Below are 27,527 nucleotides of genomic sequence, written 5' to 3'. Positions count from 1 at the left end.
TACCCCACTTTTACTTTGGCATTACTAGCCATATTACTTCTATTATTCTGTCAATTTAGATTCGTATAAGAACTGAATTTTGAGGTCCTTTTAGAATTTAAGACACATTCTTCTTGAATTTTAGACATAGAAAATGCCTTATTCAAATTCTGGGGACTCAATAACCTCAAGGGTAGTCTAATGTCATCTTTAAAGCCATTTAAAAAACAACTCAATTTGTACTTCTCAGATAAATTTTTCAATCTATTAGAAAGTACTTCAAATTGGATTTTGTAAAGAGTGACAGTAGAAATCTGCCTGAGCTGAGTAATTACCTCTATAGGATCATCGTAGGCCGGTCCAAATCTCAACAGTAAGGCCTCTGAAAAATCATTCTATGTGGGAAAATATCCAGACTCATCTGAATCTTGGAACCATATCAATGCGTCTCCCTCTATATGAAAAGCAGTCGTCTTCAATTTCTATCGCTCTGTAGACTGATAACGGTCAAAAAATTGCTCTGCCTTGTATAACCACCCGGTGGATTGTCCCCATCATACTTGGGAAAATCCAATTTTGCTGGTCGTGTTTGCTGATTTCTTTCCCAATGATCCTCATCAAAATCCCGGCCATACCTCCTCCTTTCTTGACGATTTTGCTGGTCAGACCAATACTGATTGTCCTCCTCATTTTGCCTCATCCACCTTTGCTTCTCTTCATGACAACCAGCTCAATTTCTAATAGTTTTAAGAATTTCATCTTCTTGAAAATTTCTTTCTTGAAAACTTCTGGTTACTCGTCGTGGTGGCACTTAACTATCATTTCCTTGCACTTCTTTATCTTTTCCTTTCATGTATTTCTCCATTCTTGCCATTGCTGCTTGTAACATTAACAGATTATTGTTGGTTTCATTTTTGTCAGCCGCCAAAGAATGAAATGACACTATCAATTGATCCAACTGATTCTTGTTCTCTTGGATTAGTACAAATTGCTGCTTCAGTGCATCTCCCTCATGCTTGAGACCGTCTTCCAGCTGCTTCACAGAATCAGTCAAATGGGTCATCCCTGTACCTTTCACCATCAAGACCGCATGCTCTGATACCACTTGGAATAGAGTTCTCTATTTTAGAAATTTGTAGAATTGTATTTGTGATGAAAGATTAGAAATGGATAGAAAATAGAAGAAATTGTATTGATGTATTGAAGAAATGAAAAGGGTAAGAACAAGCCCAAAAAAAAGCGTAACAAACAAGCCCAATTACAACAATGAAATGGTGCGAATACAATATCAAAATGGTGCACTTGTAGACTTATTCAAAACGGTGCGTAACAAGCTGTCTACCAACACTCAAGACTCTTCTTCTTCTGACGACTGAGATGACACTCCCCATCACTTAAATTTGGATCCTTTCCATTTAGTTATAAAGTAGAGATATAGTTGCCTTTTTACATTTTATGAAAATGTAAAAAGACAACTATACCATTTCTTTATAAATAAATGGAGAGAATCCTCTCCATTTATCCCATTCCTCATCACTTCACCTCATATCAAGTTGTTTACCAACACTCAAGAGTCTTCTTCTTCTGATGATTGAGATGACACTCCCCATCACTTCACCTTATCGCTATCTTCCGACACTCAAGAGTCTTCTTCTTCTGACGACTGAAATGACACTCCCCATCACTTCACCCTATCTAACGACACTGAAGAGTCTTCTGCTTCTGATGATTGAGATGACACTCCTCATCACTTCACTTTATCGCTATCTACCGACACTCAAAAGTCTTCTTTTTTTGACGATTGAGATGACACTCCCCATCACTTCACCCTATCTACCGACACTCAAGAGTCTTTTTCTTCTAACAACTGAGATGATACTCCCCATCACTTCACCTTATCACTACACTGCCCAATGTCTCAACCAGTTCAAACCACATAGCAACGTTCAACTCCATTACTGTCTGACCTTGTCTTCCATCCTCCATTACAATATTTTGCGAGATCTTGTGGTCGGAGTTGTTTGTTATTTGCTTTTGTTATTTTCTAAAGTGCAAAGAGCTCCCTCCTCTCTATAAATTCGAGTCTGTCTGTCTTGTCTCTGGGTCGTCGCCCTCTATCTCACAGGCTTTCAGTCATGGCTGTTGGAAAGGAAGAGGTGGAGATAGTGAAGGCGCGCACGGACAAGAGGGAGTACAGGAGGATCGTCCTCAAGAACTCCCTCAAGGTCCTCCTAATCAGCGATCCCGACACCGACAAGGCAATCCAATCTTTCGTTAAATTCGAGTTTAGATTTAACTTTCTTTCTAATTTGTTCGCCTTGATAGCAATCTTCGGGTTGTATCTTTGTGTTCTGGTGGTGTTCTTTTGTTGCAGTGTGCTGCTGCCATGGATGTGGGCGTGGGCTCGTTCAGCGACCCCGAAGGCCTCGAGGGACTCGCCCATTTTCTCGGTGAATTTTGTGTTTTGAGATATTATTTTACAGTATTAGTTTAGTCTAGTGAACAATTTACAACTGCATGCACGTACCTGGTGGTGTTCTTTTGTTTCAGACGCTAGTTTTAGTGCAATGCCGCTCCGTGAGTTCGTGCGTTGGCATTTTTCTTGTAGGAAAATACACACAAGTAATTTGGTTTTGTCTTTCTTGAGAATTGGAAACTTTTTGAGTGAATGATCGGTGAAAGGGGCTTCTGATGCGATGCGAAGGAGCAGATAATGAATTAAACACGAGTATAATACTGGGTTTTGATATATATTACTAACAATAGAAGAATTTTATTTGAATATGGATTACATTGGTGAAGATTGAAGATTTTGAGGTGGGTTTAGAAGCAAATAAGCTATTTAATGGATTTCATTTTGAATTTTTATTTTTTTTTCGCAGAGCATATGCTGTTTTTTGCCAGTGAGAAATACCCAGTGGAAAATAGTTACCGCACGTACATTACAGAGGTAGTTACTATTTGTGCCTTTTCGGATATTACTGCCATGTCTGATTTTCATTAGATGATAAATAGATTTTTGTTCTTTTTTATTTTTCTGTGTTTTCCATTTATTTGTCATTAATGTCAAAATTTGTTAAAAGCAATAGAAATTTAAGAAGATACGAAGTGTGAACTCGAGACTGGAAATCCTTTCTAGCATAAGGCTCGGTCTAGGACGGCCTCTTCTTGACAAGAGGTTGATGAATTTATGAGGCATTTTTGGAATTTTGAGAAAAAAAAACTGTTTTATGCTTGAAGCGAATTTTTAACATTCTTGGTTTATATGATTGATTCGATTGGGGTATGCATATAATGGTAGTTATTGTAATTTCTATGGTCCAATCACAGTCTTGTGAATTATTGATTGTGAAGCCAATAATAAATTATTTTATTCAAATTTGATCGCACAGACAAATTTATCAGATAACGAGTCGGTGTATCTTCCTCGTACTGGAACTGATTTCTCACTACAAAAAAAATTGTTTTTCGCCACTTGCAGTTTGCCGCGTGTACAATCACTATACACGTGGCGAACTGTTGGCCACATGCAAGTGACCACGTAAATACACGCGGTAGATCTAGTTGACACTAACTGCACAATTGGCCGCGTGTATTAAAATACGCGCGGCCAACTGTTGGCCGCGTGTATTATTATACACGTGGCAATATGTTTTTTTTTTAAAAAAAATTTAATTTTTTTTTATTTAATTTAAATCTGTATTTAATTATTTTTTAAATAATTGATTGTATTTTTAATTTAATTCTTTATTTTTAGAGGAAAAAAAATATAATAACTGAAAAAAAAAAAAGAAAGAAAGAGGAAAACACACGTACGAGCAAGTTCAGTAGAGAGAGAGAGATACAGAGAGAGCGAGAGAGAGAGCGAGAGACAGAGAGATACAGAGAGAGAGAGAGAGCAAGAGACACAGAGAGAGAGAGCGATACAGAGAGACAGAGAGAACACACCGTGAGAGAGAGAGAGAGCGAGAGATAGAGAGAGAGAGAGAGAGAGAGAGCAAGAGACAAAGAGAGAGAGCGATACAGAGGAGAGAGAGAGAGAGCGATACATGTATTTAACGTTTTTTTTTTTTCATTTGAAACAGTGGCGTGCGGGACAATTCCCGCGCGCCTAGCAAATTCTGGGCGCGTGGCTTTAGGCCACGCGGCCAATTCTCTTATACGTATATATACATAATAAAATTTGCTTTTATTAATATATATTTAATAAAAACAATTAGCCACGTGTATTTAATACACGCGGCCATATACAAAACTTAATAAAATTTGTTTTTGTTAATATATATTTGATAAAAATAATTGACCACGTGTATTAATACACGCGGCCAATTGGACGCGTGTAGAAAATACACGCGGCCAATTGGCCGCGTGTAAAAATACACGTGGCCAATTGGCCGCTTGTATGTAAAAAATACACGCGGCCAATTGGCCGCGTGTATAAATTACACGTGTCCAGTTGGCCGCGTGTATAAATTACACGTGTCCAGTTGGCCGCGTGTAATTAATTACACGCGGCCAACTATGATGCGCATATCTCTAGCCACGTGTACTGTATACATGTGGCTAATTGGACGCGTGTCTACAGTAACATGTACTGTAAACACGTGGCCAATTGTAGAGTTTTTTGTAGTGTCTGGTGGTTCAACTTTTAGATGGACAGAGTTGAAGTAAAATTTGTATTTTTATGAGTAAAAGATGAATTCAATACTCGCACTACCGGTCTATTTTCTTGTGCTGTTAACTTCGATATTCAAATTTCCGACCCAACTGATTTCAATAAAAATGTTTTTAGGCACAAAAATGTATCGTAAGCTATGGATATTTCAAATTTTCAATTGTATACAGTGATTGATAGGTTTCACTCCGTTTCAGTATGAAGAATACTTATTAAGGTTTCTTTTGGTTCTTGAGGCAACTTCTTAAACTGTTTTTGTAAAAAGGCTTAGAATAAAATTAGGGAGCATTAGGCAATAAGCCCTGTTCTCAGCAGAGCTTCAATTCCTTTTTGGAAATACTACTTTGTTGAATTTTTACCTGTAAAGATGAATTATTTAAAAGAGTTTGTGCTCATTGAGCGTCCAGATTACAAGCTAATTGTAATGTGAGATGAGCAGGAGTGTTTCAGTAATGATCAAAAGAATTCAAAGCACTCTCTCTCTCTCCTATCCCTCTCTACCAAAACCTAGGTCACTTCACTGATTTTGTCTAGGGGGAGGAGGGCTCCTCCCTCCCTCCTCCTCTTCCGATTCTCTTCTTGCTTAAATCTACTTGTTTCTCTTTTTCCTTTTGGTCTTTTTTTGGGTTCTCTGCTTTGGGGGTAGTTCTGCGGTGGTTGGGATTTCGTCTGCTCTCAAGCGTCCCGTCTGAGGCATCACCGGCTGTTTCTTGTAAGTTCTGTCGTCAGCGTTTTGTGGTTGGCCGCCGCGCCGGTGTGCGTGGCTTTTGCTTCTTGGGGTGTAGATCTACGGTTTTTGGGCCCTCCTCTCCGTGCACGCGCCTCACCGGTGGGCTCTCCGTCGTCGTCCGGCTCTTCCCCGCCGTCGGGTCTGCCGCGTGTGTCTACCACGCGCCGTCCCGGCGCGCGCGGCCGTGTGAGATCCGGAAGTTTGGGTGTTAGATCTACGGCGTTTGGGGACCTTTTCTCCACGCACGCGCCGCTCCGTTGGCTTCACCGGCAATTTCCGCTTGTCTCTGGCTCGTTCCGCCACGTGCCGGCGCCGATAGCCGCGCGTAGCCGTCACGCGCCGGCGCCACTGCAGTTTTTTTTTTGGTTTTGTTTTTTGGTTTTTTCTTTGTAACTCGGGTTTTGGGTGTTTCACGTGGGTTTCGGGTTGTTGTGTGGGTTTTGGGGGTTTCCTTGGGCTTAGGGGGTTTTCTTGTATTAGGGGGGTCTTGGGTTTTACTGTATTATGGGGTTCTATTGTATCTTGGGGGGTTTTATTGTATTAGGGGGTCTTGGGTTTTATTGAATTACGGGGGTTCTATTGTATCTTGGGTGTTTGTTGGAGATTTTTATTGTATTTTGGGTGTTTGATGGGGGCTTTTTTTATATTTTGGGTCTCTTGTGGGTTTTGGGAGTTGTGGGTTTGTAGTTTTCTGTGGGTTTTCTTGGGTTTTTTTTATGTGAGCTAGTTGAGTTGTCCATTTGTAAATCTCCATGTGTATTTAGGGGCGCTTTACGCTTTTTTAATGAAATTATAAAAAAGAAAAAAAAATGTGAGATGAGCAGTAAGATTCAAGAGTATGTTGTATTTTATTGAAGTTTTCAGGACTTCCAAGACTTGGAGAAAACTACATGGATGTTGAGAGGCTATACAGATGGTCTTTGAATACCACAATGAAATTTGGAGACCGTTAGCTTTTTGGTAAAACAGTTGATTTATAGAACTGCCATTGTGCAATCACACACTTTCAACCTGTTTTTCCTTGTGGTTAGTGCTTGGATCATCATATCATTTCTCAATGTTTGACGATTCAAACAGTGCACTAGGATGGCGCTACGTACTCCCCCCCCTCCCTGTGCGGCTACTTTTACCGCTCATTTCCTCTTCTTTTGTCCAACCAAATTTATTGGGTAGTAGTAGCAGGGTGAAGACCAAGCTCATTTTGTTTTAATGCTTTTTATAACAACCTGGCCATTTCAAGCTGTTGAACTTGGAAGAGACTGTTTTGTTGTATGATAAGTCTTGCATTTTGAGGGTGAGATGAGGAATGAAGGGAATGGTACTATATACTAATGTATTGTATGATAAGCTGAGATGGACTTTTTTTTTTTCTTTTAGTTTTTTTTTTTTTTTTTTTTTTTTTTTTTTTTTTTTTTTGTTTTTTTTCTGTGGTAGGATTTCCTGAGTGTTTTCTTTTTTGGACTTTTTTACTTGACATGTGTGCATCTTTATCCCTGCATATATTTTTCTGCCTTGAGAAGCTTTTATTTGTTGATTAGGTATCCTTGTAAGATTGTTAACTGATGTGGGCGTTCCACATTCTCTATGTGGTTTATCTTGTGATGCATAGCATGGTGGCAGAACAAATGCTTTTACATCTTCAGAGCACACCAACTATCACTTTGAAGTTAACGCTGATGGTTTTGAAGAGGCTTTTGACAGGTAGATGATGCTCTTCGTTTTTGTGCTGGCTGTTATTATCATTAGTATTATCAGCATTGTGACCCTATATGTCTGTTGTTTGCTGTTCAGATTTGCTCAGTTCTTTATTAGACCTTTGATGTCAGCTGATGCTACCATGAGGGAAATTAAAGCTGTTGATTCTGGTTAGTTTTTCTTTTCTGGCTCTTGTCTAAAACCTTTATTTTTCTCTCCGTTTGAAGTATTGTTGATCATTTACTGTATCAAAAAAAAGTAAGTATTGTTGATCATCCCTCTCTCTCTCTCTCCCTCTCTCAGAGAATCAGAAAAACTTGTTGTCTGATGCTAGGAGAATGAACCAGGTACCGGTTACTGCCATTCCTAAGCATTTTTATAACTGCAATATGCTTGACATACTAATCTTAAATGCTATATGAGTGAAATTCGATGCTGTAACAAGTCTTTTAGGAAAAGCATATTTTCTAAATGGTTCTAGAAACTACTCTCATATCTATGGTAGTTCTACTGTTAATTTAATGCAGCTTAGACATATGGGCTGTATGGCCCTTTTATTTTGAGATAGCAGTTTCCTCTTTTCCAAGCCGTGTTCTTTTATAAGCCGCATTTGGAATTTGGGCTAGCCATGGTTCTCATTCTTATACACGTGTTTGCCAAGGGGGGGGGGGGGGGGTTGGGGCCATGGCCCCCCCTCAACATCCCAGAGCATAATACTAATGCATATCTCGAGAGAGAAATTGTGACTGAAAAGTTAGAAACTAAAGCCGACCAAAAAAAATATGTTCTGTTTTATTAAGCTACCATGAAATCTCCAGTAGACCATCCAAAACCTCTGTTATAGATTTGTGCAGCTTCCATATTTGCCACGACTTCACTTCTGCAAAACTTTGCTAATATCTCAGCCTTTAAGTTTGAATCTTTGCACAATCATAAGACATATAAAGAAACCCATTAGATTTTACTGCCATTCCTTAGCATTTTTATAACTGCAATATGCTTAACATACTAATCTTAAATGCTATATGAGTGAAATTCGAGGCTGTAACAAGTCTTTTACGAAAAGCATGTTTTCTAAATAATTCTAGAAACTACTCTCATATCTATGGTAGTTCTACTGTTAATTTAATGCAACTTAGACATATGGGCTGTATGGCCCTTTTATTTTGAGATAGCAGTTTCCTCTTTTCCAAGCCGTGTTCTTTTATAAGCCACATTTGGAATTTGGGCTAGCCATGGTTCTCATTCTTATACACGTGTTTGCGGGGGGGGGGGGGGCGGTAGGGGCCATGGCCCCCCCTCAACATCCCAGAGCATAATACTAATGCATATCTTGAGAGAGAAATTGGGACTAAAAAGTTAGAAACTAAAGCCGACCAAAAAAAATCTGTTCTGTTTTATTAAGCTACCATGAAATCTCCAGTAGATCATCCAAAACCTCTGTTATAGATTTGTGCAGCTTCCATATTTGCCACGACTTCACTTCTGCAAAACTTTGCTAATATCTCAGCCTTTAAGTTTGAATCTTTGCACAATCATAAGACACATAAAGAAACCCGTTAGATTTTACTCCCTATCAAGAGCAAAAACAGCTTCTTTGCATCACAACGGGTTCAAAGTGAGGGCTTATGGGGAGACGTGGTCTTTCTTGGGTGGAAGTGGGAGTGAGGGTGTGATTTTGGCGAAGGAGGACAGGTGTTAGAGGAAGAAAAGGGTGGTTTTGGTGAGGTTTAATCAGAGGTTTGGTTTTAATGGTGGAAGTGGTGGGGGAGATAATGGTGCCACTGCTAGAGTTCTGGGAAATCTTACTCTGGCCACTGGGTTGACATATCTTTCAATGACTGGGCAGCTTGGTTGGCTTCTGCAATTGTTTACATTTGGCTATTGAGTTATTTGCTTATTCATTTTGAATTTGAAGGGAATAATAAAAATATAAAAATTGGGTTATGTATAATTTACTTAAAATTTGGCTTTATATATTTGGCCCCCTCCCATTAAAATATCTGGCTCCGTCCCTGCGTGTTTGGATCCAGCAATGGCAGCAAATTAGGACTGCAGGAATTTCGGAAACACTTTTTTGAAACTAGCTCATGCTGCCTAGGTGTCAGTAATGGGTCCTATACTTGTTGCATATTAACATTTAGGGACAAAAACTTCTGTAGCATGTCAACTTTTTCAGGGGATTCATGTGTTAAGAGGTATCAAGGGGCATGTGTTTGTGAGCTCATTTGTTGTGGTACTTAGACGAAACATAGTCAAAGGCACTGGTGACATCTAATCAAAGGATGTCCGAACTACCTTGATGCCTTCGGTGGATATGCATTCTTATTAATCATAAATAAGAAAAATTTAATAATTTCAGTATGAAAAAGGAAAACATTTTTAGAGAGAGGATTTTGCTTATGCACTTAACTACTTATTTACTTTGTCTTATTTCTCCAGAAAGCTCTTGATGCAAGACCAAGTTCTTAGTATTTAATTTTCAAGTGTTAATGGTAGTAAGTGTTGCCCTAAATTGTTTTGGTAATTGAATAAAATAGGTGATTGTCCCAGGTTATTTTAGGTAAGTCAATAAAATTATGTTAGGTAAATTAATAAAATTATATTTGGAAAGTCAATAAATGGGCGTAGCCCTAGGACTTGGTCAGAGTCTATTTAAGCATGCATTGTACTCCAATGAAATCAGATTTTGATGGAATAAAATTATGAGAGTTATTGTGTGTTTGGCAAGGAGTTTTGTGAGGGGAAAGGAGGAAGGAATTGATTAATGTGATATAAAGATGAAAGAAGTTTTGAATTTTTTATGAGTGAAAAGTGAAAAAAGTTGTTTGTTAACATGAAGGAAGGAGTTTGACTCGTTTTTTGGAAGAAAGGAAAATAAATGGTTGCCAAACATACACATTTTCTCTCTCCTTCTCTTTCTTTCTCCCCTTTTCTCTCTCTTGCTCTCTCCCAGCTTCTTCTCTTTTTCCCTAGTTTTTGTTTTTCTCTCTTTCTAGCTTCTCTCCTTTTAGCTTATTTTTCCTCTCTTTGCCCTAATTTCACCGTGTATTGCTTTTATTATTGATTGTCCCGCGTCAGCCATATTCTCACAAGAGAAGTTTGATTGCTATTCTGTTTTGCAGCGAAAGCGGTTCAAAACCTTTGTTTGTATATGTTATATTAGAGTAAAAAAAGGGGCTGAATGGAGTGGTGAAAGTTGAATTCCCCCCCCCCCCCCCCACCCTTTTTTTGGGCCAGGTCATATAAAGGGCAGCTATTCAAATAGTTCACATATTATTGTTTTTGTTCCCCTTTGTTGCTACAAAGGGTTGTATGGCCATCATAAAAGTAGTGCAAGTTGGAACTCTATTCTGCTTTGCATTGTTTTGATTCTTTGGAGAGAACAAAACTACCGGACTTTTAGTGGAGTGGAACTTTCTTTATGCATGCTGAAAGATTTATTCTTAAGAGTATCATATAAATGGATGACTGTCTTGGGCAGCATTTGATCTACTTCTCTTTTCGATTTTTTTTTGATTTGTTAATTTTTGAAGGTGTGCCGGAGTCACTTTTAGTGGAGAGGAACTTTCTTTATGCATGCTGAAAGATTTATTGTTAAGAGTATCATATAAATGGATGACTGTCTTGGGCAGCATTCGATCTCCTTCTCTTTTGGATTTTTTTTTTATTTGTTAATTTTTGAAGGTGCGCCGACTCCGGTTTCTCCTCACGCCTTAAGGGAGAGGATTTTAGGGTGAATGATTTGATCCAATCTCAAAAGTGGCCAGTAAGTTTTGGTTCGTCTGGGGGGTGGTTGCGTGGGAGCAGGACGACGAGGTATGGAATGGGGAGGATGTCAACTACCCTTACCCTTTGGGTGTTTTACCTCCCGAATTGGCCTTGGATTGGGAGTTGGATAGTGATGAGGATATGGATCCGTCCCTGGCGATTTTGGAAACCAGTGAAGAGGACTTCCATCGGAGAGTTAAGGCAGTGCGTCCAAAGACCAAAGGTAGGAGGGAAGTATTGAATCTGGTAAGCTCCATCAACTATAGTGATTCTAGCGCGGCCTCCCGACTTAGGAAAGGCAATGCGCATGTGGTGTAGGGTTGGGGCCTTCCGAAGGTTTTCGGATTCAGGGCTTGGGTTTTTGAGGGTTGTTGGGTTTTCTTTTCTTCTTGTAGGCTGCTTTGGTAGTTCATATGTATACTTCTTGTATACTGAGGGGTGCCTTACATTTTCCTTTTTTATAAAATCTTTATTACTTATATATATATAAAAAAAGAATGCAATCTTTTGGAGGTCCTCTCTAGCGCACTTGTTGTAAACTTGAGGCTGATCCTTTTATCGACAAAATTTATTACTTACTCTGAAAAGGTCATTTTTTTTTTTTTTTGGCTATCTGTACCCATCAAGTTCTTTTTTTCTTATTTATTTATAAAAAAAAGTAAAAGAAATTGGTCTTTCAGGTGAGAGCCGAGTACCCTAGGCTTCTAGACCAAAACGAAGTATAGTAGACTTTAAAATGTTTTGATAACAAAATTTAATTCATGTGTGTGATACATGGAGGAGTTATATGTGGACTTTAAAATGTTTTGATAATTGCTTTCCACTGTATTATTGCCTTTCACTTTGACTATGGTCACGATCAATTGTGAGATGGATTAGAGGGCTGGACTTTAGGCTTAAGCGGCGTTGAAGCCTCTTGCTTAATGTGCCTCAGAGTTTTTGGCATATTTTAATGGCATGGAGGTGTCTGAATATTAGTTTTGTTCTTGCTGTGAATGGCCTCCCAATGCTGAGCTTTGGTGGAGAATTTGCATTTTGTTGGTGGAGTAATGTGCCCGAGATTGGGGACCTATACTTTGAGGTGGCTATGGTGACCTTAGCATTGGCAGTGATATTTTTCTCGCAGTCCATGCCACAGTCATTTGCCATGTAGGTGAACTAAGATGCTGACATACCTTGAGTTGGACCTCCTGAAAAACCCCCTGGTGAATGTCGTGGCATGCCTTCATGGTTTCTGGTTTTGGGCAATGGTGGGATGTCAAAATAAGCATTTCTGACCAATTGTGTTTAGTGTGGCAACCTTAAGTGGAAAGAATCATGAGGTGTTGAGGAGCCTAAATTCAAAGAATTTTCTGACTTCTGCAGTAAGATCTGTAGTCATGGATATGATTTTCACTCTGATGACACTAGGCTCCATTTAGAGTCTCCTTTGGTAGGGAAGCTTCTAATTCCTTGACTTAATAAATGTCTTACTGTAAGGATTGCCGCTTAATTGTGTGAGGAGGTATTCTAATTACTGGCCACATGTAGTCAGTCCTCTGGGTTCTCTTAAAGAATTGGTCTTTCTGTGCTTATTAGATTTACCAAGGAAATAGTAGTAGATTCTAGGTTAAGTGGAGTGTTTTGTTTCGCCTGCTAAGAAAGATAAACTAGTGCTTAAGTTGCACACAATTAGGGGGGAAAAGTTGATGGTCGTATCCTTACAATTATGTATTTTGGATCTTTCTATTATTGCATTTCCATGTGAATTCAATCATGTTGATTGGTTTTTATAGTAGTAATGTTTGTGTGAGTATTATACTTCTAATCTCATTCTCCGCCTGAATTTGTTACTTTTTGCAGCTTCAGAAACATTTAAGTAAGGAGGGTCATCCTTTTCATAAATTCAGCACAGGTCTGGAGTTTATTTTTTTCCTTGAACGTTTGTGCTTTAATTCATAGTTTACCCATCATCTGGATTTTCTTCATGCATTCTTTTTTGGTGGTTGGGTTTTTCCTAGTGTTAGGCTATGGTATTCCATTTGTGAGGCATTGAGGCGTACTGATGTTTGTTGTTCATTCTTCTTTGATGTGCATTTTTTTCCCTTTATTTCTTTTGGAATGAGGTAATTTTATTATTCATGTATTATTCTCTTAAATTTGTTTACAATATTGAAGGTAGTAACAGCTTTTCACTGATATGGCATATTAACAGGTGAACCATATGCCTATTTAATTTGTTAAGGTTTGTAAAATCTTTTTTTTGATATGTATATTTTTCATTATAGTTGAAATTTACAAATGATTTATTGTAATTGATGGACCACTGGTTCAAAATAAGAGTGAAGAAAGAAGCTATCTCCTATATTTATTTGTTCTTTTTTCTTATGGTTTTTGACAAAAACGCAAGGAAACATAAATTATATATCCAAAGGTTTTATGCAGTACTTGAGCCATGTCACAGATCCTTTTGCATGCATCATATATTTCCCAGCCTTCAAATTTGTCCAATTTATAGTATGTATTTTTTGTATCTTAATATCATTTGAAGTACGCTGCTTTGTAGACTGGATAGCTTCATCTTAGCTTTTAAGGAAAGCCCTAAATTGGGATGAAAACTATTGGGAATTTCATGGAAAGCGCTTTTTAGAAGCATTCAGAAAGTACCAGGGATAGTTTTGGAAATGCTTGGGAAATGTCTGCAAACTCTGTTGAAACACATGGAACATATATGTTGGGAACCCTTGGCGATGCCTGAACATACACTGGAAACGTATTAATTGGATTTAATGTTTTTTCTAGCACATACTCCTTTTCAGCTTTCTCGATTTGACACAACTTTTTAATTTTACATCTGGTTACTCAACTTCCTAACAAACATGAAGTGTAGCTACTCAAGTGATGAAGGCCTTTCCTCTTCCTCTAGTCAAAATCTTCAATGTACTGACCTCAATCACTTGGGAATAGGCTAAGCTTTTGACTGGCATTTTTCATCATCTTTACCATTATACTCGTACTGTTTCAACGTGTTTGTTGTAAGTCAATGACCATGTCTATATGTTCTTTGCTCTCAGCCTGTCAGAGCTATGTATTTTCCCTCCTCATACTTGACTTTAGCCACAAAATTTCTATCGAATTGTTCATGCCACCTAGTCAGGTGATTATAGAGAAGAAAAAAAATTAATGGTAGTAACAAGTGGTAAGCAACAATTATTTGTGATAAACAGATGCTATATGTGTAAGAAGACTGGGGAGTCTGTGGGCGTGGATCATCTTCTTCTTCACTGAGACGTGGCTTTTGCTTTGTAGAGTACTCTTTTCAGTCGTTTCCGGAAGTCTTGGGTTATGCCCAAACGGATTATCGACTTCCTTGCTTGTTGGTGGTCCTTTTGGAAGGCCAATGAGTGCTGCGTTGTGGAAAATTGTGCTTATTTGCCTCTTTTGGTGCTTATGGAAGGAAATGAACAATATGAACTTTGAGGATTTGGAAAGTACATTGGAGGAGATTTTATCCTCGTTTTCTTACGTTGTACTTTTGGACTACAACTTATGTGCACCCTTTGTCGTTTAGTTTTGATGACTTGCTTACTTGTTTTTCTTTTTCTAATTAGGTGTTTCCTTTGTATACTCCCAGTGTATTAAGGGGCGACTTACGTTTTTAATGAGATTGATTTCTTATTAGAAGGGAATAAAAAAGAAAAAAAAAAAGAAAAAAAAAAAGAAGAAAAGTACGCATAACCCCCTCAAACTAATACCCCATTGTTAATGTCCTCCCCCTAAACTACTAATTGTGTTAATTTCCTTCATAAACTACCGAAAAATGTCAATGTCCTCCTTAATAGCAAAAATACCCTTCATAAAATTATTAAAATTAAAAAAAAAAAAAAAACTAAAAAAAATATTTTAAAAAATCTTAAAAAAAGTAATAAAAAAAACAAAAAAAATTAAAAATAAAATAAAAACAAAAACGTTTTTTTTTTTTTTTGAATTTTTAAGGACATTTTTTTCTTATTGAAAAACATTTAGGGTCATTTTTATCTTTTTGTTAGTCTTAGGGGGGACATTGACAATTGAGTAGTAATTTGAGGGGGATATGTGTACTTTTCTTGAAAAAAAAAAAGTGGTAAGCAACAACTATTAGTGAGAAGTGACAATCATTATGGAGTGGATGCCAAGGGTTCAAATCCTATCATTTAATAGAGAAAAAGAAAGTATGTTTCAATATTTTATAAATAAAAAAACTTGACTAGCTTCTAAGTTTGACCTATTCTGAAGGTTAATAATTAACTTTGTGTTGGCAAGGTTGAATTTACACTAACAAGACTTGACGTATCTAACAAGTAACAAATCTTTTTTAGAATTCAAGTACACAGTGTCCGGTAATGAAAAATTGCACCTAATCACCCAGATTTGGAAATTTTAAGTTATTAAGACATCTGGAAAGCTACCTGTGCTTGCATATGCAAATATAAGGAGAAATTGACCTTTAAGAACGAAGTAGAGGGTGAGGTCCTGGGTTCAAGACCAGCCAAGTGTGTGTAACTTACCAGAAAAAAAGTACAGACTATTCTATAAGAAACATGATGTCTATACTTTGCTGTAGTTCACTATATCTACCATTTCTTACAATCTGCTAAATACTTTTCTCATGTGTAGGGAACTGGGATACCTTGGAGGTTAGACCAAAAGCAAGAGGAATTGATACAAGACACGAGCTTATCAAATTCTACGAAGAAAATTATTCTGCCAACCTTATGCATCTGGTTGTATATGCTAAAGGTTAGTATACTTTGCCTGTAATAGTTCGGGATCGAGGATGCTGTAGTTGCGTCAAATTATCAACAATTGTAATTCCTTTATCATGGATATTTCCAGAAAATCTTGATAAAATTCAAAACCTGGTGGAGGAAAAGTTCCAGGACATTCGAAACACTGATCGAAGTTCTCTCCATTGTCCTGGTCAGCCTTGTGCATTGGAACATTTACAGGTATGCTTACTAGCTGTGAAAAAAAAACATATGCAGTAGAGTTTGAGATTTTGAAGGGACAATTTTTAGTTGCCATTTGTGTTTTTGTTTCAGATTCTTGTCAGAACTGTCCCTATAAAAGAAGGTCATAAATTGAGAATTATATGGCCAATAACTCCGGAGATTCACCATTACAAGGAAGGGCCATGCAGGTACCTTGGTCATCTTATTAGCCATGAAGGAGAAGGATCTTTGTTTTACATCTTGAAAGCATTGGGTGGGTTTTGCTTATCCATTTTTCATGCCATCAATTTCCAAGAGATTTCTTCATTTCTACATGCTCAGAAGTTTATTTGTTTTTGTCTAGAACTTATTTATATGATAATGATTTCTGTTGCTACACCCTAAGATACGTCCTTTTAGAATTTAGAAGGTTTGTCTACTTGGTTCATCTAGAATATGACGATTAATAACATGTTTGAGCCTTGTACTTGAATGTCTCCTGCAATAATTGTCCATTTCATTTGCACAGAGATGATTGGCTTTTCCTTTTTCAAATTCTTAATCCAACCATAATCTAGTTCATTGTACATGTAATGACTCTTTATTTTCGTAGTGAAAAGTGTACTTGCTTCTCTCTCTCTCTCTCTCTCTCTCTCTATATATATATATATATATATATATATATATATATATAAAATTTATGTGGTGCTACTATTATTACCCTGATGAAAAACATAGCGGAAATACTGTATATATTTTTTTTTGAAACTAACTAATAATTGAAGAGACAATACCAGAGCACTAACTGAAAATAACTTCCATTCCTTCGTAACTTAAGCATAACTTATGTGTAGATATAACCACTATTATATTATACTGATCGATCCTCCGCAAAAGTCTAGTTTGGTCCCCAAAATACTTGGCCTCTACCCAAAATCTATGGGTCAATGTTTTCGGGTTCCTCTGCGTCTTGTGCGACTATGCCTGTAAAATCAAATAATTTTATAGGTGGAACTGTGAGTCGACGGTTCAGTAAATAAAAGCAACCCATCCATGACTATGTGTGACGTAAGCCCCTATTTGTGTTGCTAGAATTCCCTCAAAGTGGACAAGGGACATCCCTCTTTTAAGAAGGGGATAATTTATGCAAGTTCAAGGTGCTAATTTGGTCCTCACCATGGAGAACTTAAGGAAATGGCGTGTCATTGTGGTTTACTGGTGTTGCATGTGTAGAGAAGTTGAGAGATTGTGGATCATCTTCTTCTCCATTGTGAAATTGCTAGTGCTTTGTGGAGTGCTATCTTCGTTTTGGGTTATGCTTAGAAGAGTAGTAGACCTTTTTGCTTGTTGGAGAGGATTGAGAGGTAGTCCTCAGTGTGCGGTTGTGTGGAAGATGGTTTCATCCTACCCTTTGTGATGTCTTTGGAGGGAAATAAATAATAGATGTCTTGAAGACAATGAGAGGACTATGGTGGAACTAATGTCTTCTTTTTCAAAACACTTTACCACTGGACAGCTGCCTTAGACCTTAATTTGCCAAGTTTTCATGAATTTCTTGACTTGTTTTCTATTTCTAGTTAGGTGTTTTCTTGTATACTTTCAAGATATTTGGGTTGCGCCTTTTGCGCTTCTCAATGATATTTCGATTACTTGCAAAAAAAAAAAAAAAAAAAGATTAAGCGAAAGCTTCACTTACAACCTCTAACCTTTCATCACTTTTGCAATTAAGTACTCAAACTTTAAAAAATGTCAATTTAGGATATCCATCTTTCAATTTTTTTCAATTTCAACCATTTTTTAGAATTTTCCATTAAATTTTGTCAAAATTTCCAAAATACCCCTCATTTTTTTAGGAAAAATGAAAAAAATTTCAAGGATCTAGGTGTTGGTCAAAATTTAATGGAATTTTGCAAAAATACTCATACCTGAATCTTTGAAAAATTTTATAGTTTTTTTTTTTAAAAATAAATATACAGGGGTATTTTGAAAATTTTGACAGGATTTAACGAAAAATCCTAATGGAGAGTTGAAATTGAAAAATGGATACCCTAAATTGACACTTTTTAATATTTGAGTACTTAATTACAAAAGTCATGAAAGATCATGGGTTATAAATGAAATTTTCCCAAAGATTAATAAAGTTTGTAAGTACAGATTCAAAATCTAAGATTCAAAGTCTAGCATCTAAAGAAGGAAAAGTTTTTTGACATTGGAATGATAAATGTGTAATATTTTGAGTATTTTGCTGACCTTCTTTTGGAAGGGATGAGGTACATTTAACATACTTGCTTTGGATGATATTATTCCTGTTATCTGTGTTGAAAGATAGAATTTATAGGAGTAACGTATATGCTTGTTTATCATTTTATGGCTTACTAATTTCAAAAGCTCGTCTGATTCAATTGCTCCCCCATCCGAAAACCCAAAAAATAAAAATAAAAAAATTGCAGGTTGGGCCACGGGATTATCTGCAGGTGAAGCAGCTTGTGATTTGGAGTTTGCATTTTTCAAAGTAATAATTGATCTTACTGATGCTGGTCACGGTTAGTTATTTTAAATTTTTACTACTCCCCCCCCCCCCCCCCCCCCCCCCCCCCCCCCCCCCTTCTCCCCCTCTCCTTCCCTCACTATATCGTTTATCTGATTTGGTAAGAGGCATTTGACTTATTTTATACTGGCAGTGGTTACATAATTTTTCTTACATATTAGTTTTTTTACTGTGACTGGTGATGCAGAGCACCAGACATGAGGCCCAGATCACACCACCCCATGATCTTGTGGTTGGGTGATTGAGAGCTGGGCCATTATTGTGCTTTTTATTAGTTTGCAATTTTGTTTTTTGTTTTTTTTTTTTTCAGACAGGTTGTGTTGTTTTACTTTGGACTTCATGTTATTTTAGCAGCCCATTAGCTCAAGTTCCATTAGGGTTAGCGTTTAGCCCTTAGTCTATTTAAACCTAATTTTATATTGTATTTGGTAGCTTATGATGAATTGATAAAATTGAACGACTGTTGTCGTCTCCCTCTTGTATTTTTTCTCTCCTCTTTTCCCCTCTCCGGTGCTTCTTCTTCTCCTCTCTGGCTTATTTTTCACTTCCCTTGGCTTTTTCTCTCTTTTCTTCTCTCACTGTTTACTCCCTTCTCGGTCTTGTGTTTGTCCTGCATCCCCTGGTGTCTAATAATCTGGATCATATATTTTATTGACTAATATTGATCGAACTGCAGAGCACATGCAAGCTATTATTGGATTGCTATTCAAATATATTCACCTTGTACAGCAGTCCGGCATTTGCAAATGGATATTTGATGAGGTATATACACAAAAGATTTTGCTGCATAGTGTCTATATGATTTCTCCTCATAGGACTGAGTCTATTTAATATATTAATGAAGCTTTCAGCTGTTTGCGAGACAAAGTTCCATTATCAAGACAAAATTTCTCCTCTAGATTATGCGGTCAATGTTGCATCAAAGATGCAGGTAATTGAGGCAGTTTTTATTTATATATGTACTTTTTTTTTCTTTTTCCTTCATATATGTAGTTATCTTTTACAGTTTTAATTGTAGTTAGTCAATGTTCATGTAATTGAGCAAATATCAATTTGGGAGGATTTTTGGAAAAAGAGAACTGCAATCTCCCAAACATCTGTTTCTTCGTCAGAAATAACATGAAAAGCAGGGGTTAGTTAATTACATTTTTATCATATGCTTGATGACATGAGAAGTCGGGGAGCACACATCATATATGCAGTTATCTTTTGCAGTTTTAATCATAGGTTAGTGTTCATGTTTATAAATTGGCCAAATATTATTTCGGGAGGATTGTAGGAAAAATAAGAACTTTTTTTTGTTGATAAGTAACGAAATTCTTTAAAAGCTAAAGGGCACACCCAAGTACGTAAGAAATATACAAGAGAAGTACCTAGCTAGAAAAAAAGAAAAGAAATCAAGAAAGTCTTGAACTATTTTTTATTTTATTTTTGATGACATGGAACCTCATCAAGGCAAGAGCGGCAAAGCCCTTCAGACCCCCCTAGGGAGTAAACCCCGAATACACGACGCCACCCGCCAGAACCATGTATCAGGTAATCTAGGGGAACTCTTAGTGCGGAATCGAACCTAGAATGTCCGAGTTTGCGGCTAATCCCAATCCCGCCCTTTGACCACTAGGTCGCCCTTTGACGGGTAAGTCATGATAGAAATATGAAAACAATCATAGGCAATCATCCATTGAAGAAAGGTATAGAAAAACAAGGTTTTCAACTCCGTTACTGTCCTCTCATTGTCTTCAAAGCTTCTATCATTTCATTCTCTCTAAATACACTACATCATACTTACTGGAATCATTTTCCAAATAGCTTCACTTTAAGGACTACAAAACTTCCCTATCCAAGAAGCGAAGAAGTCTCTCACCCAGCGAGGCATGACCCATGCTACCTCAAATAGGTTGAAAATAGAGTTCCATAAGGCACTTGCTGTCTCGCAATAGAGTAAAAGTTGGTCAACAGTTTTCTTATTCTTCTTGCACATACAACACCAATCTACTATAATGATATGCCACTTTTTTAGCCGGTCTAAACTGTGAATCTTACCTAAAGGACCAAGCGAAAAAAGCCAAAAGCCAAAATAAAAATTTTAATTTCGACAAATATACACAAACTCTGGATTAGATAAAACAATCATTCCTCCAAAAGCCCAAATTTCCTCATACCCAACACCGAGAAACAACTAAAGTTCAGTAAAAGCCCTGAATCTGGAATAAATAGATAAGCTCCGGTTACATCTCAGCTGCTACAAAACCAGTTTCAGGCCTCCAAAACTTAAAAAATTACACAAATTGGTGTAAGTGCTCGACTTTGTGATAGAGGTATGTTTCAGAGAATGTACCTTTTAAATTTTGTCGACAAGAAGAGTTTGGCCTCTTAGAAGATTGCAACTTATGCTCGGATGGAGAAGATCTAGTATCGGGGCTATAAGAAACAACACGCCTATCTTGAGATCGTTGATAAACCTGCAATGGAGGATTTAGAAGGAAAGCTGAGGGTATCAGAGGAGTAAGAGAAGAAGTTAAAGGTATCATAAGAGTTGGAGAAGATAATGAATACTCCCCCTCACTATTAGAAATAAGGTTAGAATACAAACTTTGACCAAGTGAGGAGAAGAAAGAGGTAGACTCAAAAAAGTTGACATCAACATTCACAAAGTATCTACGAGACTCAGGACTGTAATAACGATAGCCCTTTTGAGTATGAGAGTACCTAAGGAAAAGACACTTATGAGCTTGGGGGATAACTTATATTGGCGAGAGGTAAGGACATGAACAAAGGCGACACAACCAAACACACGAGTAAGAGGAAAAGGTACATGATCATGATATAAAAGAGAACATGAAGACCTATCATTCAGGACTATGGAAGGCATATGGTTATAAGATAGCAGGCAGTGAAAATAGCGTCACTTTAAAAAAGTTTTGGTACCTTCATATTCAACAACAAGATGTGAGCAATATCCAATAAATGATGATGCTTTTGCTCAGCAACACCATTTTGTTGAGAGGTGTGAGAACAACTAGTTTGATGAATAATACCAAATGACAGACTGATCGAAGAACGTTAATGCGCTTATTAGATTGAACAATAATTTCATTATAGAATTTAGAAAAAACAGATCTCTCTTTCATTAAAAAAAAAAAATTGTCATCCAAGAGTAATCATCAATAAAAAGAACAAAATTATGGAGCACATTGTCAATTATTATAACACTCTGTACATCGAGCAGAGTTCGTGGAGGCCTAGGGTGGATGAGATTTCTTTCTCTTCCATTGATGTGGATGAGTGTATTTGATTGGAACGTGTCTTTGAGGAGCAGGAGGTATGGGAGGTGGTGCGGGAGATGAACGGAGATAAGGCTCTGGGTCCAGATGGATTCTCTATGGCTTTCTTTCGGAAATGTTGGGCTGTTATGAAACAAGATATTATGGTGGTTTTCTCAGAATTTCATCATAGTTGCCAATTCCAGAGGAGTTTGAAAATATGCAACTTTCGTCTCCCTTGTCCCTAAAAAAGCAGCGGAGGAGATTAAGGATTTTAGGCCTATAAATTTGGTGGGAAGGGTCTACAAAATGATTTCTATGGTCCTTGCTAATAGGCTAAAATTGGTGTTGGGAAAAATAATTTCGAGCTCTCAGAATGCCTTCATTGGGGGTTTGCAAATTTTGGACTCTGTTCTTATTGCTAATGAATGTCTGGATAGTTAGTTGCGGTCAGGGGAGGCGGGATTATTATGCAAGCTGGATTTGGAGAAAGCATATGATCATGTGAATTGGGAGTTTTTACTTTACATGCTTCAGAGGTGTGGGTTTGGGGAGAGGTGGAGAAAATGGATTAAATTTTGTGTTTCTACTGTAAATTCTCCATTTTGGTTAACGGTGCGCCAACAGGTTTCTTTTAGAGCTCGAGGGAGATTAGACAAGGCGATCATCTTTCTCCTTTGCTATTTGTGGTGGTTATGGAAGCGCTTAGTAGGATGTTGAATGAGTCTATGCTCCAAGGCTGCTTGTTTGGTTTTTCGATGGGTATAAGGGGTAATGAAGCTTTAGTGGTGAATCATTTGCTGTTTGCAGATGATACCCTAATTTTCTGTGGGGCATAGGCTGAACGTGTTTGAAATTTGAGGTGTACCTTTTTATGTTTTGAAGCGGTGTCAGTGTTGAGGATTAATCTAGGAAAATCTGAATTGCTCCCTATTGGTGAGGTGGATGATGTGGAGTCGTTGGCACATATTTTGGGTTGTAGAGTTGGGTCTCTGCCGATGACATATTTGGGTATGCCGTTAGGGGCATCGTTTAATCTCTTCCTATTTGGAATGAGGTTATTGAGAAGGTTGAGCGAATGCTGGCTAGTTGGAAGAAGCTTTATTTATCCAAGGGTGGTAGGGTGACGTTGATTCATAGTATACTGTCCAACATTCCTACCTATTATTTATCTCTATTTCCCATTCTTGTGAGTGTAGCCAAAAAATTGGAGCGGCTTCAAAGGGAATTCCTTTGGAATGGTATGGGGGATGAGACTAAATTTCATTTAGTCAATTGGCATTAGGTTTGTTCTCCAATCAAGGTTGGTGGTTTGGGAGTTCGTAGTATTATTAAATTTAACCAAGCCTTATTGGAGAAGTGGATATGGAGGTTTTCGCAGGAACATGATGCGTTATGGAGATCAGTGATTGAGGTGAAGTATGGGAGTGTGAGGGGAGGTTGGAGTTCTTTACCGGTGACAGGGTCTTATGGTGTGAGTGTTTGGAAGTTTATTTGAAGGGGGTTGGATACTGTAGCCAAGTACTTGCGTTTTGAGGTGGGTGAGGTGTCTCATATTCGCTTTTGGTATGATTTATGGTGTGGGAACAGGCCTCTCAAGTTATGCTATCCGGCTTTGTACTCTATTACTCGTTTTCCGGATGCTTGGGTGGTGGGTAATTTGTTTGTGGTAGGAGGTGTGGCTCATTGGAATGTACTTTTTATGCGATATGCTCAGGATTGGGAGGTGGAGATGGTGATATTCTAGTCGGATTCGGCTCGGAGAGGTTGATAGGGTGGTGTGAAATCTTTCTAAGAAGAGAAAATTTTTGTAGTGAAGACTTTTTATAAAGCAATAGTTTGTCATGAGGTGGCCTATTTTTCGTGGAAGGGATATGGCGTGTTAAAGCTCCGAAGCAGGTGACATTTTTTGTTTGGACAGCTGCTTTAGGAAAGATTTTAACTCATGATAATTTACGTAGGCGTGGTATTGTGGTGGTAGAGTGGTGTGTCATGTGCAAGAAGCATGGGAAATCCGTTGATCACCTTCTTCTACATTGTGACGCGGCACGGGTTGTTTGGAGTTATTTCTATAGCTTATTCGGGGTGGAGTGGGTTATGCCTAGTAGTGTGTTGGATTTATTGAGTAGCTGGGGCACTTTGCTAGGTCATGGTTCTGCTATTCGTATTTGGAAGCAGATTCCTTTATGTGTTTTGTGGGGCTTGTGGCGAGAGAGAAATTCGAGGCTTTTTGAGGATGTGGAGATTACGGTTGGGGCTCTTTGTAGAAATGTGCTAAATATGTTATATCTGTGGGTGTCGGCGTATAGGCCAGGTTGTATGTCGTTTGCTGATTTTTTACTTTCATGTTCATTTAGCTCCTCTAATTAAGGGCTCCTTTGTATACTTCCTGTGTACTAAGATTGCGCCCCTTTGCTATTTTTAATGAAATTATTACTTATAAAAAATAAAAAATAAAAAGAACAAAATAAAGAAATCCATTCAAAGTAGAAATGTGGGAAAGACCCCATATTTCCGTGTGGACTACATCAAAAGACTTGGATTGATGACTATGACTACTAATTGGGAAGGAACTTCGTAGATGTTTCCCTAGCTGACAACAAATTTCACTTTGTAAGGATTTAGTTAATTGACTAACAGAAAGCAAATTAAAAGGAAAATCAATATCATAGAGACGAGTTGGTAAGGATAAAGAATTCGTAGGAGGAAGAACACCTTTCACAAGAACATGCCAAGAAAAACCATCGCCTAAAACAATTTGGTGTTGCAACAAGAATCAAATCAGAAAAAGAGAGATACTATACCATATATATGTTGGTTAACACTGGAGTCAATGACCCAAGATGAGGATGAATTGGCCACACATGCAACATTACCTGAATCAACTAATGTAGCAATGGAAGAAGGAAGGTACATGTCCAGAAGAAGTAGAAGTAGGTTGCGATTGAGTATTGCCATCTTGACTTAATGCACATAATCTGGCTTACAATATTTCACCCAACAATAGTGCTCATTATGATTCGTACCAGCACAGTGATCACACTTCCTATCACTATTTCCACGAGTAAGACCATAGCACAAGAACCCCCCCGAAAACCACGGCCTCCATGGCCACCATGGAAACCACATGAGAACTACCTCATCAGCCACTGCAAGAAACTAAAGCAAAAAACTCTTTAAGGAAGTGACGGTTGAATGTTGTCACAAGGACAAGCGCAATAATCCAGAATAAGCATTGGCAGCCATTGTTAAGGTCTCACTAGCAAGAATATGATCTTTAAACCCACATATCAGAGTCTAAACCATTTAGTAAGGAAGCAATCATAAATTCCTCCCATTGTCGCTTCTGTTGCTCCAAATCAGTTGTAAAGGGACAATACTGCCATTTGATCCCACAAATTTTTATGAGTACTATAGTATTCTGACAATAGTCTCCTGGACTGCTTAGTAGTGAAAATCTTGCATATATTTCATATACTTGAGAAACATGACTCTAATGTGAAAAGAATTTTGCAATAAATTCCCAAATCTCTTTAGAAGAATTACAAAATTCAAAAGTGGTGGTAATTGAAAGAAAACATAATCCTATAAGAAGTTAAGAATTAAGTGCTGAATAATAAAATAGGAAACACAAGAGATTTTATGTGATTCGGTCTATGACCTATGTCCACAGAATAAAGCCCTAAGGCTATATTATGCTCTTATTGCTTGATGTTTTCACAATATAATAGACTCCTATTTATGGGAGAATTTGGGTAAATAAGTATGGTACTCAATCAATGTGATTTGATTACCATCAAATCTGATTACAAACAAATCAATCAAATCAGATTTGATTGATTATAATTACAATAAATTGCTCAAATCAAATCCTCTAATATATGGAGAGTATATTCTCTAACATCCCCCTTCAAACTCAAGGCGCAAGAAATCTAGAAGCTTGAGTTTGTAATAATTCTTTTTCTTTGTCTGGAGATGAAAACGATCGACGACGGTCGATGGCGATGAGTGGAGGTGATTGGCGACTGTGATTAGATGCGCCTTAAACTAACTATGAGCCAAAATCAAAGCCAACTATGTGCTAAAACTGGCATGTGTTTGAAACAATACCACAAATGTCAAAATAATATGGGCCAACTATGAGCCAAAATAAAAGCCAACTATGAGCTGAAATGGGCCCAGGTTTTTAAACAATACCACAAGGGCCAAAAGACAAATAATGTGCCAGCTATGAGCCAAATATGAAAGCCAACAATGGGCTGAAATGGGCCTGAGTTTGAAATAATACCACAAAGGCCGAATACAAGTAATGGGCTAGCAAAGGACCAAAACAATGTGGGCAACATTGGCCTCTTTTATGGGTTTTTTTTTTGTTGCCTCCTGGATTTTTTTTTCAACTGCATTCACTTTTTTTTTTTTTTTTTTTTTCCCATAAAGATCATTATTACACATAGAGAAACCTAACACCTATTAAAAGACTTATACCTACACCGCACAAACTACTACTTCTTCTTTCTTCCTCTCATTTTTTTTTTTTTTTCAAAACAAACAAAAGAAACGCAGCAAACTCTTTTCACGTAGAAGCCGTTCTTTGCATTTCAACAGTAGAGAAACGACAGTGGTGCTTCTGAGATCAACAGAAGCGACACTTGCAGTGGGTCATGGTGGAAATTGGAAGGTCGGCGGCTTGGGCTGCTGGCGGACGTCAAAGGAGATTTTTTTTTTTTTTTTGTCAAATACTATGCAAGATCTATGGTGAGGAGATCTGCAAAATATTGACTATCAAGAACAAGAATAAAATAAAAGAAAACGAAAAAATCACTGGACCATTGGATCGAACGCTGGCGTTAGCCTATAGCTCTGATACCAAGGAAGAAAACATAATCCTATAAGAAATTAAGAATAAAGTGCAGAATAATAAAATAGTGAACACAAGAAATTTTATGTGGTTCGGTCTATGACCTATGTCCACAGGATAAATCCCTAAGGCTACATTATGCTCTTATTGCTTGATGTTTTCACAATACAATAGACTCCTATTTATAGGAGAATTTGGGTAGATAAGTATGGTAATCAATCAATGTGATTTGATTGCTATCAAATCTGATTACAAACAAATCAATTAAATCAATCAGATTTGATTGATTATAATTACAATAAATTGCTCAAATCAAATCCTCTAATATATGGAGAGTATATTTTCTAATAGTTATGTGGGGTTCCATACTTGCCACAACCATCCCATAACAACAAAATCCTCATAAATTAGATCTCCCTTATCAGGCGGATGAGTTAAAAATTTCGATTTTTGTTTCCCACGAAAAAAGATTTCACAGCATGTGCCCAAGCTAGATAGTTTGGACCGTTCAATTTTTTCAAGGAAATTGATTTAGGCATATCAGCTTGGAGTAGTGGTGGTTTTCCCTGAACAATAACAGTAAATTTTTCTTCAGCCATACCAAACACAACTAAACCAATCTTGTTCAAGAACCAAATTCAACCATCTAACAACAAATCAACCTGATCCGATTCAACCAGAACCACAAAAAAAAAAAAAAAAAACACCCCAACAAATCAACAAACCAGCAGCAAACAAGCCTTCCCACACTCTAGTCAGCCCCAATGGAAGGAGACCCATGCACCAACATACCCAACCGGCTCCATATTTACAGGTCAAAAAAAAAAAAAAAAAAAGGTTTGAAAAATAGAAAATTCACATCAGATGGATTCAAAAAATTCTGAAAAAATCAACATAATTAGTAGGAGGCTCCGACGACTCAAACCATGTCGTCACTGGAGTTTGGATTTCGATGTCAGCGATGACATCAGGCCTGATGTTAGCGTACAGATGCTGATGTCAGCAAGCTTCTGTCGGCCACGATGACCTTCAGATCATGACGCCTTTTATGATTGGATT

General features: G+C 37.5%; 1 protein-coding gene across 2 annotated transcripts in view; it reads left to right on the top strand.

Moving 5' to 3' along the window:
* The first annotated feature begins 2,025 nt into the window (after window positions 1–2,025).
* LOC133872516 (insulin-degrading enzyme-like 1, peroxisomal) overlaps window positions 2,026–27,527 on the top strand; it is a 39,601-nt gene continuing 14,099 nt past the window's right edge. The window contains exons 1-13 of one of the 2 annotated variants that reach the window (XM_062310036.1): window positions 2,026–2,237; window positions 2,354–2,429; window positions 2,862–2,929; window positions 6,994–7,085; window positions 7,176–7,249; window positions 7,383–7,426; window positions 12,693–12,744; window positions 15,486–15,608; window positions 15,705–15,817; window positions 15,911–16,073; window positions 18,250–18,342; window positions 19,024–19,109; window positions 19,192–19,278. In XM_062310036.1, the coding sequence (XP_062166020.1) occupies window positions 2,115–2,237; window positions 2,354–2,429; window positions 2,862–2,929; window positions 6,994–7,085; window positions 7,176–7,249; window positions 7,383–7,426; window positions 12,693–12,744; window positions 15,486–15,608; window positions 15,705–15,817; window positions 15,911–16,073; window positions 18,250–18,342; window positions 19,024–19,109; window positions 19,192–19,278 (1,194 nt within the window). In that variant the 5' untranslated portion in view covers window positions 2,026–2,114. Of the gene's footprint in view, window positions 2,238–2,353; window positions 2,430–2,861; window positions 2,930–4,853; window positions 6,345–6,993; window positions 7,086–7,175; window positions 7,250–7,382; window positions 7,427–12,692; window positions 12,745–15,485; window positions 15,609–15,704; window positions 15,818–15,910; window positions 16,074–18,249; window positions 18,343–19,023; window positions 19,110–19,191; window positions 19,279–27,527 lie in introns of those variants that run through there. The other variant, XM_062310037.1, reaches the window with a different exon arrangement.

This window comes from Alnus glutinosa, chromosome 7, assembly GCF_958979055.1.
Source record: "Alnus glutinosa chromosome 7, dhAlnGlut1.1, whole genome shotgun sequence".
Classification (NCBI taxonomy): Eukaryota; Viridiplantae; Streptophyta; class Magnoliopsida; order Fagales; family Betulaceae; genus Alnus; species Alnus glutinosa.
This window is presented reverse-complemented; position numbering and strand designations above follow the sequence as displayed.